This window comes from Sinocyclocheilus grahami, unplaced genomic scaffold, assembly GCF_001515645.1.
Source record: "Sinocyclocheilus grahami isolate Dianchi unplaced genomic scaffold, SAMN03320097.WGS_v1.1 scaffold815.1, whole genome shotgun sequence".
Classification (NCBI taxonomy): Eukaryota; Metazoa; Chordata; class Actinopteri; order Cypriniformes; family Cyprinidae; genus Sinocyclocheilus; species Sinocyclocheilus grahami.
This window is the reverse complement of record NW_015505994.1, coordinates 14,318-29,260: the sequence shown is the minus strand read 5'-3', so window position 1 is coordinate 29,260 and position 14,943 is coordinate 14,318. Positions and strand designations below refer to the sequence as shown.

Sequence of the window (14,943 nt, the reverse complement as noted above, 5' to 3'; positions counted from 1 at the left end):
TATATATATATATATATATATATATATATATATATATATATATATATATATATACACACATTAATATACATATATACATTAATATACATATATACAAGTAATATTTTGTACTAGATAATTAAAAAACCCCAAATATAATTACTAATTACTAAATTATTTTCTATTAACCATTATATAAGAGTAATAAAAGTAATTACACAGACTTACTACATAATAGATATTCTGAATATTATAATATTCTGAATATAAAAATATTGTTAGAATATTTGATTTTAGTAAAGTTTTTTGTTAAATTTCAGTATTACTTATATACTATTACAGTGTTTTTAATAGTTTGAAATAGCTTTCATTTTTATATTAGCAGTCTTTATTTTATTTTTTGTAATTTTGTGTTGTCATTTTCAATAATGTCAAAACAACATTTTAATAACTTTAAAACTATTACTTGTTTTTAGTTTTACTTGTAACAATTTAGTTTTATTTTATTTCAATTAATAAATATGATTTTAATCATATTTTTATAATGTTGTCATTCATAAATTCACTTGCTGCATTTAAAAAAATATTGTTTTTAGAGTTATTAAAAACTACAGAATTTTTATATCAGCTATTTTTAGCCATAACATTAAAATAACTAAAAGGTGATCAGCCAAAATATGATATTGTTTTGTCTACTAGATTGTTTTGGCATTTATTAACAGTGCATCCATAAAGAGGGAAAATAGATAGGTTGAACAACTCTATAAACCTTATTTGCTGAATGAACGCAAAAAATGCTAAACACTTGGATGGAAACCAAATGCTTACACTCTTCAGGAAATTAACCATCAAATGAAGTGTTCACAATGCAACATCAGTGTTAACCACACTGTGGTCTCACCCTCGATGGCGAGTCTGCGGCGAGGCCAGTTCTTCAGCTCCCGCGGCAGCAGCTCTTTCAGACGGATGCTGATGATGTGCTCCTCCAGTGCAAACTCTAGCGTGTAAAAGCGCAGGAGCTCCAGCCACAGCTGACCTAGAGACGCGCTCACCGGCTGCTTCAGCGTCAGACGAGTCTACAAACACAAACACACACACACGTTACTGATAATACTCACCCTAGGGATTCTGTAATCCAGTCATGAGCAGCGGTGAAACGCTCACCTTGCCCTTAGCATATCCACCCTTCTTCTCAGTCTGGGTTTTGGGTTCATGTTTGGCTTTGCCGTCCCCGCGGCCCTCGCCTGCAGGAGCGGGTCTGTGCTCCCAACCCACGAACGAGTCCAACTCCAACCCCGTCAGGTGAAACTCATCCACACGCTTCACGTCGAAGCCCTTGATCTGAGCAGACATGAAACAAAAACACAGTTATTTCAATCTAAAATAGATGTAACAAGCCTCCAAACATGATAATCCTCATGGGGGAACCCATCCTAAAATTTAAAACACTATATGTATACTTCAATAGAAAAATGCTCCATATTTTCATGTTTAAAGGCCAAATTATAAATACACAGAAATAATTATTGTTTCGATATGTTTCATTATTACTTTGCTTTTAGATGTTTTACTTGTTTAAATAACTTTTAATCAATTTGTGCCGTGAAAACTAAATATTATAATAAATATGCAAAATCTTATCTTCTGTTATTTTACATTAATTTTCACACTCACTACAGTACTGTGCTATTAGATGTGCATGTTTATTTAAATTAATTTTTAAAATCAACTTGTACTGCAAAATAAAATTAATATTATATGCATAAAACAGTATTTGGAAGATATTTAGTTTGTTAATTACATGTTTTTACTCACTAAAGTACTGTGCTGTTATTGTATTTGAGGATGCAAATCAATTTTTGCTGTGAATAATGAATATCATAAAAATGTGTAAAATATTACTTGGAAAATATTTAGTTTCTATTATGTTTTTCTCTCAGTCACTGTTAGATGCATTATTTGTTAAATCAATTTATACTGTGAAAAATTATAAATTATTATAAATGTGTAAAAAATTAATTGGAAGACATTTAGTTTATCTAGCAATTATTGTTTTTCCCCACTCATTGTGTAGTACTGTGCTATTAGCTGTATTATTTATTTAAAAAAAAATTCATTAAATTATACTGTGAAAAATTATTATAAACATGCATAAATTATTATTTGAAAAACACGTATATTATTTGAAAAACACGTCTATATTATGTTGCAATTATTTCAAATCTCTAAAGTACTGTACTGTTAGATGCATTATTTATTTAAATCAATTTATCCTGCAACTAATTATTATTACAAATGTTTTATTTGACACTAGTTCACGAAGCTTTTCCACTGACCTCTTGCAGCCCCCAGTTTGAAAACTGACTCAGATTACAGATCTATTTGAGGTTGACTAAAACAGGAGTTCATACCCAGCGTCCTAGATAAACGGGCAGGATGGGCTTGGCTCTCTGTTGCAGGAAGAATATGACCATCAGAGACAGCGAGTAGGACGGGATTCCTCCCTCCGCCTGACAGTCGATGTGGCACAGCTACAGATAAACACACAATCTCGTTAGACCTCGGAGACAAACAGTTACTGTAATGTCTGGAAAACATGATGGCGAGTCATACGTACGTTGGCCCAGTGACGGAAGGCCAGAACCAGAGGCACGAGCCTCGGCATATATATACACACATATACATATATATATATATATATATATATAAAATATTAAAATGCACAATGTATAAACTATAAATATTCAACTATATTATACATATTTAGTCATTTTCCATTTTTGTTATTTATGTTAAATACATACATGTATTTTTTAAAATACATATAAATAATTATAAAATACATAACATTAAGTAATATTTTTATAAGATAAAGTAAACATAATAAATAAATAATTTTACTACAAATGTACAGTGTTAGTCAAAAGTTTGTCCAATGCGGTTTAAACAAGAAATATTTAAATGTAAAACTGTACTTGCTATAAACATAACAGAATTTCATTCATTTATATTAGGTTTACTGTGACTTTTCAAAGTTTTATTGGTTGCCAAGACTATGGGAGTTAATATCAAATTAATTTAAAGGCACAATATGTAAGATTTTTTAACCACTAGAACAGTGTTATATATTTTGCTGACTTGAGTACTTACATTATCCCAAATGTTTCGAAAAATGTTTAAATCCAGAGAAATATGCAATTTTAACGAGTGACACGGAGCATGTCCATAGTATCATTGTGTCGCCTGCCAATGACGTCATAACCCCTCGATTTCCGGTTTTGTAGAAAACATGGAAACACCAAAGACACTTTAATATGTTGTGTGTTTTAATAGACCGGTGACGACCGCACAGAGTAGCATTATAACAGAACTTTCTAATGTATCTAGTATGATAAAACAGTGCTGCTTTACCCCACATACAAACGACCGGAAGGAGCGGAAGCGCTCAACTGTGTCATAATAAAAGCTCCGCTGCTTTACCCCACATACAAACGACCGGAAGCAGCGGAAGCGCTCGACTGTGGCATAATAAAAGCTCCGCACGACCGGAAGGAGCGGAAGCGGTCGACTGTGGCATAATAAAAGCTCCGCTGCTTTACCCCACATACGCACGACCGGAAGGAGCGGAAGCGGTCGACTGTGGCATAATAAAAGCTCCGCTGCTTTACCCCACATACGCACGACCGGAAGGAGCGGAAGCGGTCGACTGTGGCATAATAAAAGCTCCGCTGCTTTACCCCACATACACACTTCGACGGCTTTCAGCCTCACCCTGCTTCATTCTACTACGTTAATAAATCATTAGCTCATCCATGAACATGATTTCTGCCCGAGTCCCGTCGGATTGCATCGGCTGTGGAGATGAAGACCACAACTCCCATGATTCCACACTCAGTCACAGCGTCATCAAACTACGCCTTTGCATCTTTGTTTATTTTGAATATGCGCCCTCTAGCGGCGAAAATGACATATTGTGCCTTTAATCGGCATAAGTAATTAACTCAAATTTATTTTGACAGCCCTCATTGTTAATGAAAATCTGTTCATTACTTTAGATATCTATTTATAGTTACGAAGCAAAAACAGGAGTTGTGTTTATTTATTTTTTTCAGACAACAACATACTGATTGACCAGTCCATTCAAACTTAGAGTAGGATTATCATGGTTTGTAGCTTACCGCTGTTCTTGAGGATCTCCAGCACCTGGATCAGCACATCAGGCTGAGTCATCTGCTCAACAGAGATGTGCAAGACTTTAACAAACACAATAAAACACACAGACACAAATCCAAGCGGCTCATGCAGGTTCGTTCAGACTCACAGTGGAGGGATAAGAGACGTCGATGTTGACGTCACTCGTTTTGAAGGCGAAGCGGGTGAGACATGAGCCGTACAGACGGAGAGAACATGCTAAGATGAAACAAGCATTTAGATATTCAGCAGACTGGAAGAAACACTTTCTTGACTTAAGTTTAGTTGACTTAAGTTCACATCAAGTTTACTTAAGTCTAGTGCAAGCTATAACCCAAGCACTGTACCTGTGAGTTGTTTGCATATAATCCCCTCCATCCGGAGCACCACGGCTTGCCTCAGCGCGAAGTCTTCCTCCGAGATGCCGTGCGTCTCTGCCGCCTCCAGCACGACCGAGTCTAGTGCCCTCAACTGAGCCAGAGAGGGAGCCGGCAGCGCTCGTAGCTCATTCTCCTCCTGCTTCTCCTGCAAAGACCCCCATAAACAAGAGGATAAACAATAAATAAAAAAATACAAATGAGTCAAATCCAATACAAAATACCCAATATATAGCTATAATATCTTTGGTGCTGGTGCTTTAAAGGTGATGAATACAGAACGCTTCTTTCCTGAGAGGGTTCTTTAGCATGCCTGATAAAATTTCCTATAATTTATATAATTTTTTAGAACATTAGAGCATTTCAGCAACATTCTGCCAAAATTATATCTTGAGGATTTTAAAGTTTAAAAGTGAAGAATAAGATATAAACATTAATATTGTTTGTTTGCTTGTTTATTTGCCATGTTAGCATCAGGGCTATTTACATCGCAAAAACAAAGTCAGCATCATAATACATATACTGTTTAATTATTAAAACATTTTAACTTAATATTATTATTGTAAACTTGCAGTGTAAAATATAATTTATTATATTATCAAATTTTCATTTTTGTTTTTTTTACAGTACAATAATAATAATTTATTATTTTTACAGTATGGTAAAACATTTTCATTACTTGAAATAAAATAAAATATAACAAGAAAAACAAACATTTTGCCAAGGCAACATTTCTCATTTTCATTTCGTTTACCTTGATGTACTAAATAAACTGCAATAAAATAATAAAAACTATATAGACATATATATATATATATATATAAAAAAAACTAAACCAAAATGGCAAAAGGCAAAAACATACTAAATGACTAAAACTTTAACAAAATTTAAAATGAAAACTCATTCAAAATATTAATAAAAAATAAAAACCTCAATAGCATCTCAATAAAATACTTAAAATACTAAAATAACACTGGCTGGATTCCTAAAATCCCAGTGTGAATGTAATGTGAACTGAGACACTATCACAACTAAAAAAAAAAGGTTTAAATCTACAAAATCAAACACTAACTAAGAGATTACATATTTTATCTATTTATATGCATGTCATGTGACAATTAAACAACATCAGAGAACATGTGAATTTTAAATAAATTACTGAAACATTAATCTAAAATATCAGCGGACACTTTATGTAGATATCAGCTGACAAATGTTTGGCGACAGAAACTAGCATACAAAAACCTTCTCCAAGCTTAAAGTCACTGTGGGTTTCATAGAGCACAGAAATAAGTGTTGGGAAAAATAACAGCCTGCATCCTCACCATGATGTTCTTCTTGTGACGTTTCTCTTTAATGTGCTTGTGAGCACCCTGGATGTTCTCCACGTGGACTGAACACAGTTTGCATAGATACTGGAAATTGGGGTACTCCGGCGACGGCTGTGGAAATACACAGCGTCTGAGAAAGCAATAGCAACATGCCACATCTCTTCACAGATGAGAAATCAAGAGCCGCTCAACGACTCGGATTCGATTAACAAGGCGCTTTTCACTGTCATTCAAAAGCAAAATCAGCTAGTGAGCGTGAAAAAGTGCGGTCACATTTACACTGATACTCGGAACAGTTAGATCAGAGTTACAGCTAAAGTCAAATGAAACTAGTCTGTGAAAGTTAAAGCAAATACAAACTATAGGGTGAGACTCATATTTAATTGGCACAAAATTAATCCTAAACAGCAGTAAAAGCGTAAAAAAATATTTTTATATATAATTAAAATAGTTTTAAAAAAATGGACAAACATATGAATAGACAGATGAAATCATAAATAGATAAATAAAACAGTAAGTAGATTAAACCATTAAAAATGTATTAAATAAAACAATAAATAATTACAAAATAAATAAAAATGAATTCTACACAGCAGTAAAAATGTAAAAATATAAATATATAAAAAAATTAATAAAAATAACAAAATACAAATGTAAACAAACAGATAGATAAATAAAACCATAATAATAATTAATAAAACAAAAAAATAATGTTTTAATTACAGCAGTAAAAACATAAAAAGAAACTTGAATATAAAAAATAATCCTTTAAAATAAAAACTAAATAAAACCATAAAGAAATAAAAATTAAAACAATTAAAATGATAAATAAAACCATAAATAAATTAAACAAACAAAAACATTCTAAATACAGCAGTATTTAAATAAAGTAAAAATATTATTTACAGTATGTAAATAAAAATCCTTGAATATAATTAAAATATTCCTTTAAAAAATAAAACCATACATAAATCTTTAAATAAACAAACAAACAAATAAAACCATGCACAAAATCACAAATAGCTAAATAAATTTAAATAAACAAACATTGAATTCTCTTTTTTATGTGAAAGTTACCAGCGCTTTGTGTTCATGACAGGAGTTAACTGTACACTGACAGGGGAAGTAAGTTATTCTGTCAAACTAGTCTCATGCTAGCACATATAATGTAAAAATATAAAGACTTGTTGCTACACTTTTAAAACATTTCAGTAACACCTGATAAGTAAGGCTGAACAATTCAAAATGATCTTCTGTGGTAATCTACATTATCACAAACACTGTCAGATAGAGCTTATCATGTACTGAGGCCACATTCATTTCAAATGAATGCGTTTTGAATCCGTGGACTTGAACAACCTAGCACAACAGCGCTTCCTCAATAAATGTCAAGCTTTTGCATGTATGTGTCTTACCTTGAGCAGCCGGTGGATGTAGTCCCTCTGCAGTCTCGCCTCCGCCTGTTTGAGTCCCAGCTGCTGGTCAGAGGTCAGGTTTCCAACCTCCACGACCTCGGCTCTCTGTCTGCCCGCCTCCACACCTGAGATTTAAAGAAACAGACACCGATAACACAACCAACCATTACTCTTTACAAAAAAGCACCTAAAATACACAAACACACGCATACACATACATAATGAATACATAAAATAATACACACACACACTCTCACATATGCATCACAAATACATAAAATAATTATAATTATGTAGGTTATTAAAATTATTACAAAATAAATATACACAACTGCAGAAATTAAATTACGTTACACAATATTAACTCATCACACTTACAAATATTATTTGGACACAAAAAACATACAATTATGCTATGATTAAATTATAATACAATGTATATTAAACTGATAAACCTGCCAGAGAAAGGCAGAACATAGTAAATCCACCAATACTACCGCAGAGAAAACACAATCATCTTGTTAAAAGATGATCAACATTTTCTCTTTTCAAACACCTTTAGCAAATTTTAAATATATATTTTTTTAAATAATTGTTCATTAAATTTCAGCCTTTTCATGCATGTATCATTTGCCACTATTAAAATATACAGCAGCTTTCAAAAGTTTTTTTCTTAAAAAATGTTTTAGTTTTATTCAGCAAGGACACATTATATTGATCAAAAATGACAGTAAAGACATTGATAATGGTACAAAAGATTTCTATTTAGGGATGCTCCGATCCGCCTTTTTTGCCTCCGATACCGATTCCTAGGGTTCGGTATTGGCCGATACCGATTCCGATCCGATACCAGTGAAGTTCATTTATTTATTTATTAAATTTAAATAAATGTAGAATTTATATATCTCCGTGTGTGGAACTGATAATCATTCTTTCACAATCTACTAGATACATACTTCATTATAAAGAAAAATAAAATAAACAAATATGAAAAAATATAGGCCTATGTATATTTAGAATCTATGACAAAAACATTTCATAAACTAGGTTAGTGGATGATTCGGCAGCAAAAGTTATTCTAGAAAAATCAGTGCACAATCATTTTAGAAATCCAAACATTTAGTGAAAAAACAATATTTTGTGGGGAACAAATAAAAGTGTTGCACTAAATATGGTAAAATGTTACACATTGCTATTTGTATTATTATAAAATCCATTCATTAAAAACATTCATGAATGTATTTATATACAAGTACATACAATAAAATTAAAATACATTTATTTTAAATGTACAGCATATTTTTTAATAAGGCAACAACATATGATAGATACGATAGGACAAAACAAATACAGTGCAGCACGAACTGTTTTTATACAGTCAACCTTCAACGGACACCTTGGCAATTGAATCGCCATCGGCTAGTATATTTTTTTGTTTACTCGCCAGACTGAAATACTATACTATACTATCTATATCTATCTATCTATCTATATATAAATAAAGTTATGCCATTTTACAAACATATATAATGTTTGATTTAGTGAAAAAACAATATTTTGTGGGGAACAAATAAAAGTGTTGCACTAAATATGGTAAAATGTTACACATTGCTATTTGTATTATTATAAAATCCATTCATTAAAAACATTCATGAATGTATTTATATACAAGTACATACAATAAAATTAAAATACATTTATTTTAAATGTACAGCATATTTTTTAATAAGGCAACAACATATGATAGATACGATAGGACAAAACAAATACAGTGCAGCACGAACTGTTTTTATACAGTCAACCTTCAACGGACACCTTGGCAATTGAATCGCCATCGGCTAGTATATTTTTTTGTTTACTCGCCAGACTGAAATACTAATATATATATATAAATAAAAGTTATGCCATTTTACAAACATATATAATGGTTGTAAAATGGTAAATACAACAAAGTATATCTTTTACATGTAGTGCATCAATTCTGCATTTTATGTAAGACTCTCGCTCTTTGCGTGTGTGTGTGAGAAAGCGACGGCGAGTCGTGCACCTTCACACTAGAGTTTACGTTACGCCAAATACACAAACACAGGTGCGCTGCGCATCCATTCAGATGAACTGAAAAATATCAGATCGCTTGACGGAGAGTGAAACTCTGAAGCGCTCAGTCAGAGTGTTCTGTGAGTGAAAATATATCTGTGCTAACTGCTAACCATATACTCAGCATCCAGCTCATACACTGGCGAGTAAAATCTGAGAATTGATTAGCCATTGGCTAATATTAGACATCATTTAATCGCATATGCGAGTGATTTACCCGCAATGTAGAGGGTTGACAGTCTATGAGCACGAAGCGCATTGTAAGTGCTTCGTGTTAAAAACTGCAAAGCACAAAGGGAAGAGAAATTGATGTGTAGTGTATCAGAATCAGAATCAGAATGAGTTTTTATTGCCAGGTATGTTTACACATACGAGGAATTTGTTTTCATGACAGAAGCTCCACAGTGTGTATTATAGTGTATTATATCTGTGCTACAGTTATTGAGCCTTTCTTTTAACAATTTTAAATTTCAGTTACTGTGCACATTAAAAACAATTTATAGTCTTTTCTACGCCCGTGTTTTGTTCTCACAGACTCCCGGTAGCAAGTAACAAAACATTAAACTCCGGCAAGAAGATAAAGTCCTTTTTGCAAAATCATAGACATGTATTTACAAATCAAGTATAATGGGAACACAGAATGATCTTGCAGAGAGCTTTACCGAACTGACTGCTGTAACCGAACGCGAGCAGGGTTTAAAGGCTGAACGAATGACTGACAGCCACAGCGGAGAAAAGAGTTTGTGTGAACTTTAATGTAAGGACTTAAATATTCATATGTAGCTCACATTAAGCTATCGTATGGCTTCAGAGTAACACAGAATAATTCGCACAATCGAAAAAATTAAAATAAAAATCTTGGATTTGGATCGGCTCTCTCTGACCGATACCCGATCCGAGAAAAATGGCACTATCGGAGCCGATACCCGATATGAATATCGGCTCGGCGCATCCCTATTTCTATTGCGAACAAATGCTGCTCTTTTAAACTTTCGATTCATAAAACAATCGTGGTTTCCACAAAAACATTCAGCAGCACAAATGTTTTCAAAATAGATAATTAGAAATGTTTCTTGAGCAGCAAATCAGTATATTAGAATGATTTCTGAAGGATCATGTGACACTGAAGACTGGAGTAACGATGCTGAAAATTCAGCTTTGATTGATAAATGACATTTTACAATATGTTCACATAGAAAAGATTTATTTTAAATTATAATAATATTTCCTAATATTTAAAAAAAATATTACTGACCCCAAACATCGATCTATCTCAAATTGTCCAGATCTGATCAGATTATCGGAGTGTATTTTCTCACCGGTTATGCTGTCTTTAGCGGTGGTGATGGTGTTGTCGTGTGTCGAGATCTCCAGCGGTGCTGCTCCTCCATCCTTGACCGGTCCACTGTTTCGGACCGGAGTTTTGTTCTCCTGGCTTTGCTGACGGCCCTCACTGGGCTGGGTCTTCCCTTTCCCCCTCTCGCCAGAGTTAGTTCTGCCCGTCAGCCGGCGGGCTTTGCCCTTCCCCGGCTCCTGGGGGCTGCCGATGCAGGTCCTGCCAGTGCTGGGACCGCCCTGGATCTCCTCTTTCACCCTGGGGATGGCATCCTTGCTTCGGCTCGGGACTGTGGTGCTCTCCCACTGGGGTTTGGAGGACGACACCTTGCCCCCGTTCGAGCGGGAAGGTTTGACCACCTTCACGGGGCTTTTGGGGTCCTCCATGCCACTCCTCTTCTCTCCGGATGAGAATGAAGAAAAGCCCAAAGGGCTCTGGGTTGAAGGTTTCTGGAGCAGAAACACGACAGAATCAGATCGTGGGGATCCAGAAATGTTTGTGCATTGAAGGTTTGATAAATCAGGAGAAATCTGGCAATATTGGGAAGTGAATACTAGCTTAGTACTCCAATGAGTGGCATCTAGCCATGATCTAGGAAATATTATTTATAAAAATTTAATATATTTCATTATACTAACTACTACACTAACTAAATAATATGGAAATATTACGTTTAGGCAGGTAAAGAGAGAGATAAATCATTCATACATATAAATATAAAGCTAATTGCGACTTTTTCTGACAATTCTGGATATTTCTTTATTTCATGCAGTGTAGATATGCATATTAAAAACATTCTTAAAATAAACAAATTGTTCAATTATAAATTATTATTAGCGCGGTCAAATTATTAATCGCATCCAAAATAAGTTTGATTATAAAATATATGTAGGTGTACGGTGTACATTTATTATGTACATAATACACATACATGCATGTATACATTTAAGAAAACCATGTTATGTTTATACAGGTGCATCTCAATAAATTAGAATGTCGTGGAAAAGTTCATTTATTTCAGTAATTCAACTCAAATTGTGAAACTCGTGTATTAAATAAATTCAATGCACACAGACTGAAGTAGTTTAAGTCTGGGTCTGAATACTTTCCGTACCCACTGTAAGTATATTAAAACCATATTCATAAAATACGTTTTAAAATGTTTAAATGCAAAGTTATTGCGTATTAAATAGCTAAACAAATAGCTAAATAAATTGCTTAGTATTATTATTGCATTCAATGTCTGCATTCAGTGTTAAAATTCATATTAGAAATATAGAAAAGTAGAGAATTATAGAAACTGTAGCTAAATAAATAGCTAATTATTATAGAAATATAGAAAAAAGAAATAGAAATTGATTTATAGAAATTGTAGCTAAATAAATAGCTAATTATTATAGAAATATAGAAAAAAGAAATAGAAATTGATTTATAGAAATTGTAGCTAAATAAATAGCTAATTATTATAGAAATATAGAAAAAAGAAATAGAAATTGATTTATAGAAATTGTAGCTAAATAAATAGCTAATTATTATAGAAATATAGAAAAAAGAAATAGAAATTGATTTATAGAAATTGTAGCTAAATAAATAGCTAATTATTATAGAAATATAGAAAAAAGAAATAGAAATTGATTTATAGAAATTGTAGCTAAATAAATAGCTAATTATTGTTGTTGTTGTTGCATTCAGAGACTGCATTAAAATCCATATTAAAACCTTATCTATAAAATAAATAACATTAATTTAAAAAATGCAAAAAGATTATCATTATTGTCACAGCTACGGTGGAATGAGGAGCGCCAGACGAAGGAGATGAATTCTAACAGTATTTAATATAATCAACACGAGGATCCCAGCCATGATGGCGGCCCACGGTGGAGCCAATGAGGGAGGAGCCATGGTGGAGGAAGGGCTGACGGCTCCAGGGAGCCAGGGGAGGACAGACAGACAGTTCAGAGCAGACAGATAGTTCAGGGCAGGCAGAAAGTTCAGAGTGCAGTATTTATGTCTGCATAAATATCCAAATAACAGTCCATTGAGCTCAGCTCACCCTCAGCCATGGTGCAGTGGGTGGAGCTCCCCTCTGCGCTCTCGCTGTCCATAGCGCTCTCTTCTCTTGAAGTCGTGGCCTAATGGTTAGAGATTCGGACTCGTAACCTAAAGGTTGTGAGTTCGAGTCTCGTACCGGCAGGGATTGTAGGTGGGGGGAGTGAATGTACAGCGCTCTCTCCCACCTTCAATACCATGACTGAGGTGCCCTTGAGCAACGCACCGAACCCCCAACTGCTCCCCTAGTGCCGCAGCGTAAATGGCTGCCCACTGCTCTGGGTGTGTGTTCACTGAAAAAGAATGTGATGTGAAATATTTTTCATATAATATATTTTTTAGAATTGTATTATTTATTTATTTTATTGTTTATATTATTGCTATAGTACAGTTGTGTGTTACTCTGCTTCTCCCATTTGTTCTTTTTCATTGACTATCACGACTAATACAATCAGATACAACAATAAGTTCTCAAATATGTATTACAATATATACTGATAAATTTAACATTCACTTCAGTGGTAAGAGATGACTGAATGCTTTCAACCGATTTCCAGTTGAACTGTCATAAAATATCAAATATCAAAAAGCTGGTCAGCAGAAGGAAGCATGAAGTGCTCCAAAATTTCTTGGTAAACGGGTGCAGTGACGTGGTTTTCAAAAAACACAATGGACCAACACCAGCAGATGACATTGCACCCCAAATCATCACAGACTGTGGAAACTTAACACTGGACTTCAAGCAACTTGGGCTATGAGCTTCTCCACCCTTCCTCCAGACTCTAGGACCTTGGTTTCCAAATGAAATACAAAACTTGCTCTCATCTGAAAAGAGGACTTTGGACCAATGGGCAACAGTCCAGTTCTTCTTCTCCTTAGCCCAGGTAAGACGCCTCTGACGTTGTCTGTGGTTCAGGAGTGGCTTAACAAGAGGAATACGACAACTGTAGCCAAATTCCTTGACACTTTGAGTTGAATTACTGAAATAAATGAACTTTTCCACAGCATTCTAATTTATTGAGATGCACCTGTATTATATGTACTATTTGTAAACATAATCAATGTGGGTCCATGTATCATTCGTTCAGTTGTTTTTTTGATTTAATAGGAAAGTAGAAAAACAAGGAAAACGGCTCCTTTTTAATTTTGAAAATTTTTCCCTAAAACGTAAAACAAGAATTTAGCTTAATTTAAAATTTTTCGTTCAGATATGGAAAAATGAATAAGCATCTTGAATATTCGATTTCTACACGTGGGCAGGAATTAAATGTCCCTTACTGCTGATTGGTCAGCCGAAGATCAAACCATGGCGTCATCAGGGGCAAGTTGAAGCTCAAACCGGTGTGCACCGTTTTGCTACGGTTTACGGGTTGAACGACATGTTTCCTGGAAACGGTGTGCAACGGGGTTTGAGATACGTTTTCTCTTGTTTGGTGGCTGTGTCAAACATGTCAGCCCAATCAGCAGCAACATGTATGTTTAAACCACACGGTATTAAAGAGACAGCGCACAATGTAATTAACATCCAAATAAATTCACAAGAGCAAGTATATTGTTTGCACATGTTTATTTACATGACATTAAGAGCACAAGTATAGATCTGGAACTTCTTTAAGTCTGTCTAAATATCATTTAGTAATTGCAATGTCTTCTGGTCCATATCATTTCTTTAGGAAGGTGTGCTAGACACTGATTAATGTCTTTTCTATACCCCTCTGATTATATAATGGTAAATATTACAATATCAAAGCACAACAACCGTGATCAGCAATAATGATAAGCCTAATACTCACAATAAAAATAATAAGGTCATATAGATCATAACACAGTCTCGGAGGTAAGAAGTGGATTATCCTTCACCTGAAATGTTTGTCTTTTCATCCTGAAATGCGAGGCAAATGTTGGATCACAATAATTAGGAGCCACAGTTTCCACAAACCCCTTCACTGGATTGGGATGTTCTCTTTTATTCTGGAGGGCAAGGGCAGTGACTGTAACATCGAGTGTATTTTGCAGTATTAAACACGTGTTTATACCGATTTCATCAGGCTCCGAAAATTCTTCAAAAAGAACACAAAGAATGGCCTTCTCAGCTGCCATAGCTGCAACTCTTGCTTCATCAGAACAGTGTTCAACACACCCCCGTTTCCGTTTAAAACACGTTTTGC

At 34.1% G+C, this 14,943-nt stretch overlaps 1 protein-coding gene across 1 annotated transcript in view; it reads right to left on the bottom strand.

Moving 5' to 3' along the window:
* Nucleotides 1-11,174, bottom strand: part of LOC107562249 (terminal uridylyltransferase 4-like) — a gene marked incomplete at its 3' end in the record, with an annotated part of 25,700 nt that extends 14,526 nt beyond the window's left edge. Inside the window, exons 1-10 of the mRNA XM_016246859.1 lie at nt 10,710-11,174; nt 7,294-7,418; nt 5,873-5,989; nt 4,518-4,695; nt 4,301-4,389; nt 4,158-4,209; nt 2,597-2,646; nt 2,391-2,510; nt 1,144-1,320; nt 881-1,055 (exon numbers count right to left, since the gene is read on the bottom strand). Of these exons, the coding sequence (XP_016102345.1) occupies nt 881-1,055; nt 1,144-1,320; nt 2,391-2,510; nt 2,597-2,646; nt 4,158-4,209; nt 4,301-4,389; nt 4,518-4,695; nt 5,873-5,989; nt 7,294-7,418; nt 10,710-11,112 (1,486 nt within the window). The remainder of the gene's footprint in view (nt 1-880; nt 1,056-1,143; nt 1,321-2,390; nt 2,511-2,596; nt 2,647-4,157; nt 4,210-4,300; nt 4,390-4,517; nt 4,696-5,872; nt 5,990-7,293; nt 7,419-10,709) is intronic.
* Between the last annotated feature and the right edge of the window lie 3,769 nt (nt 11,175-14,943).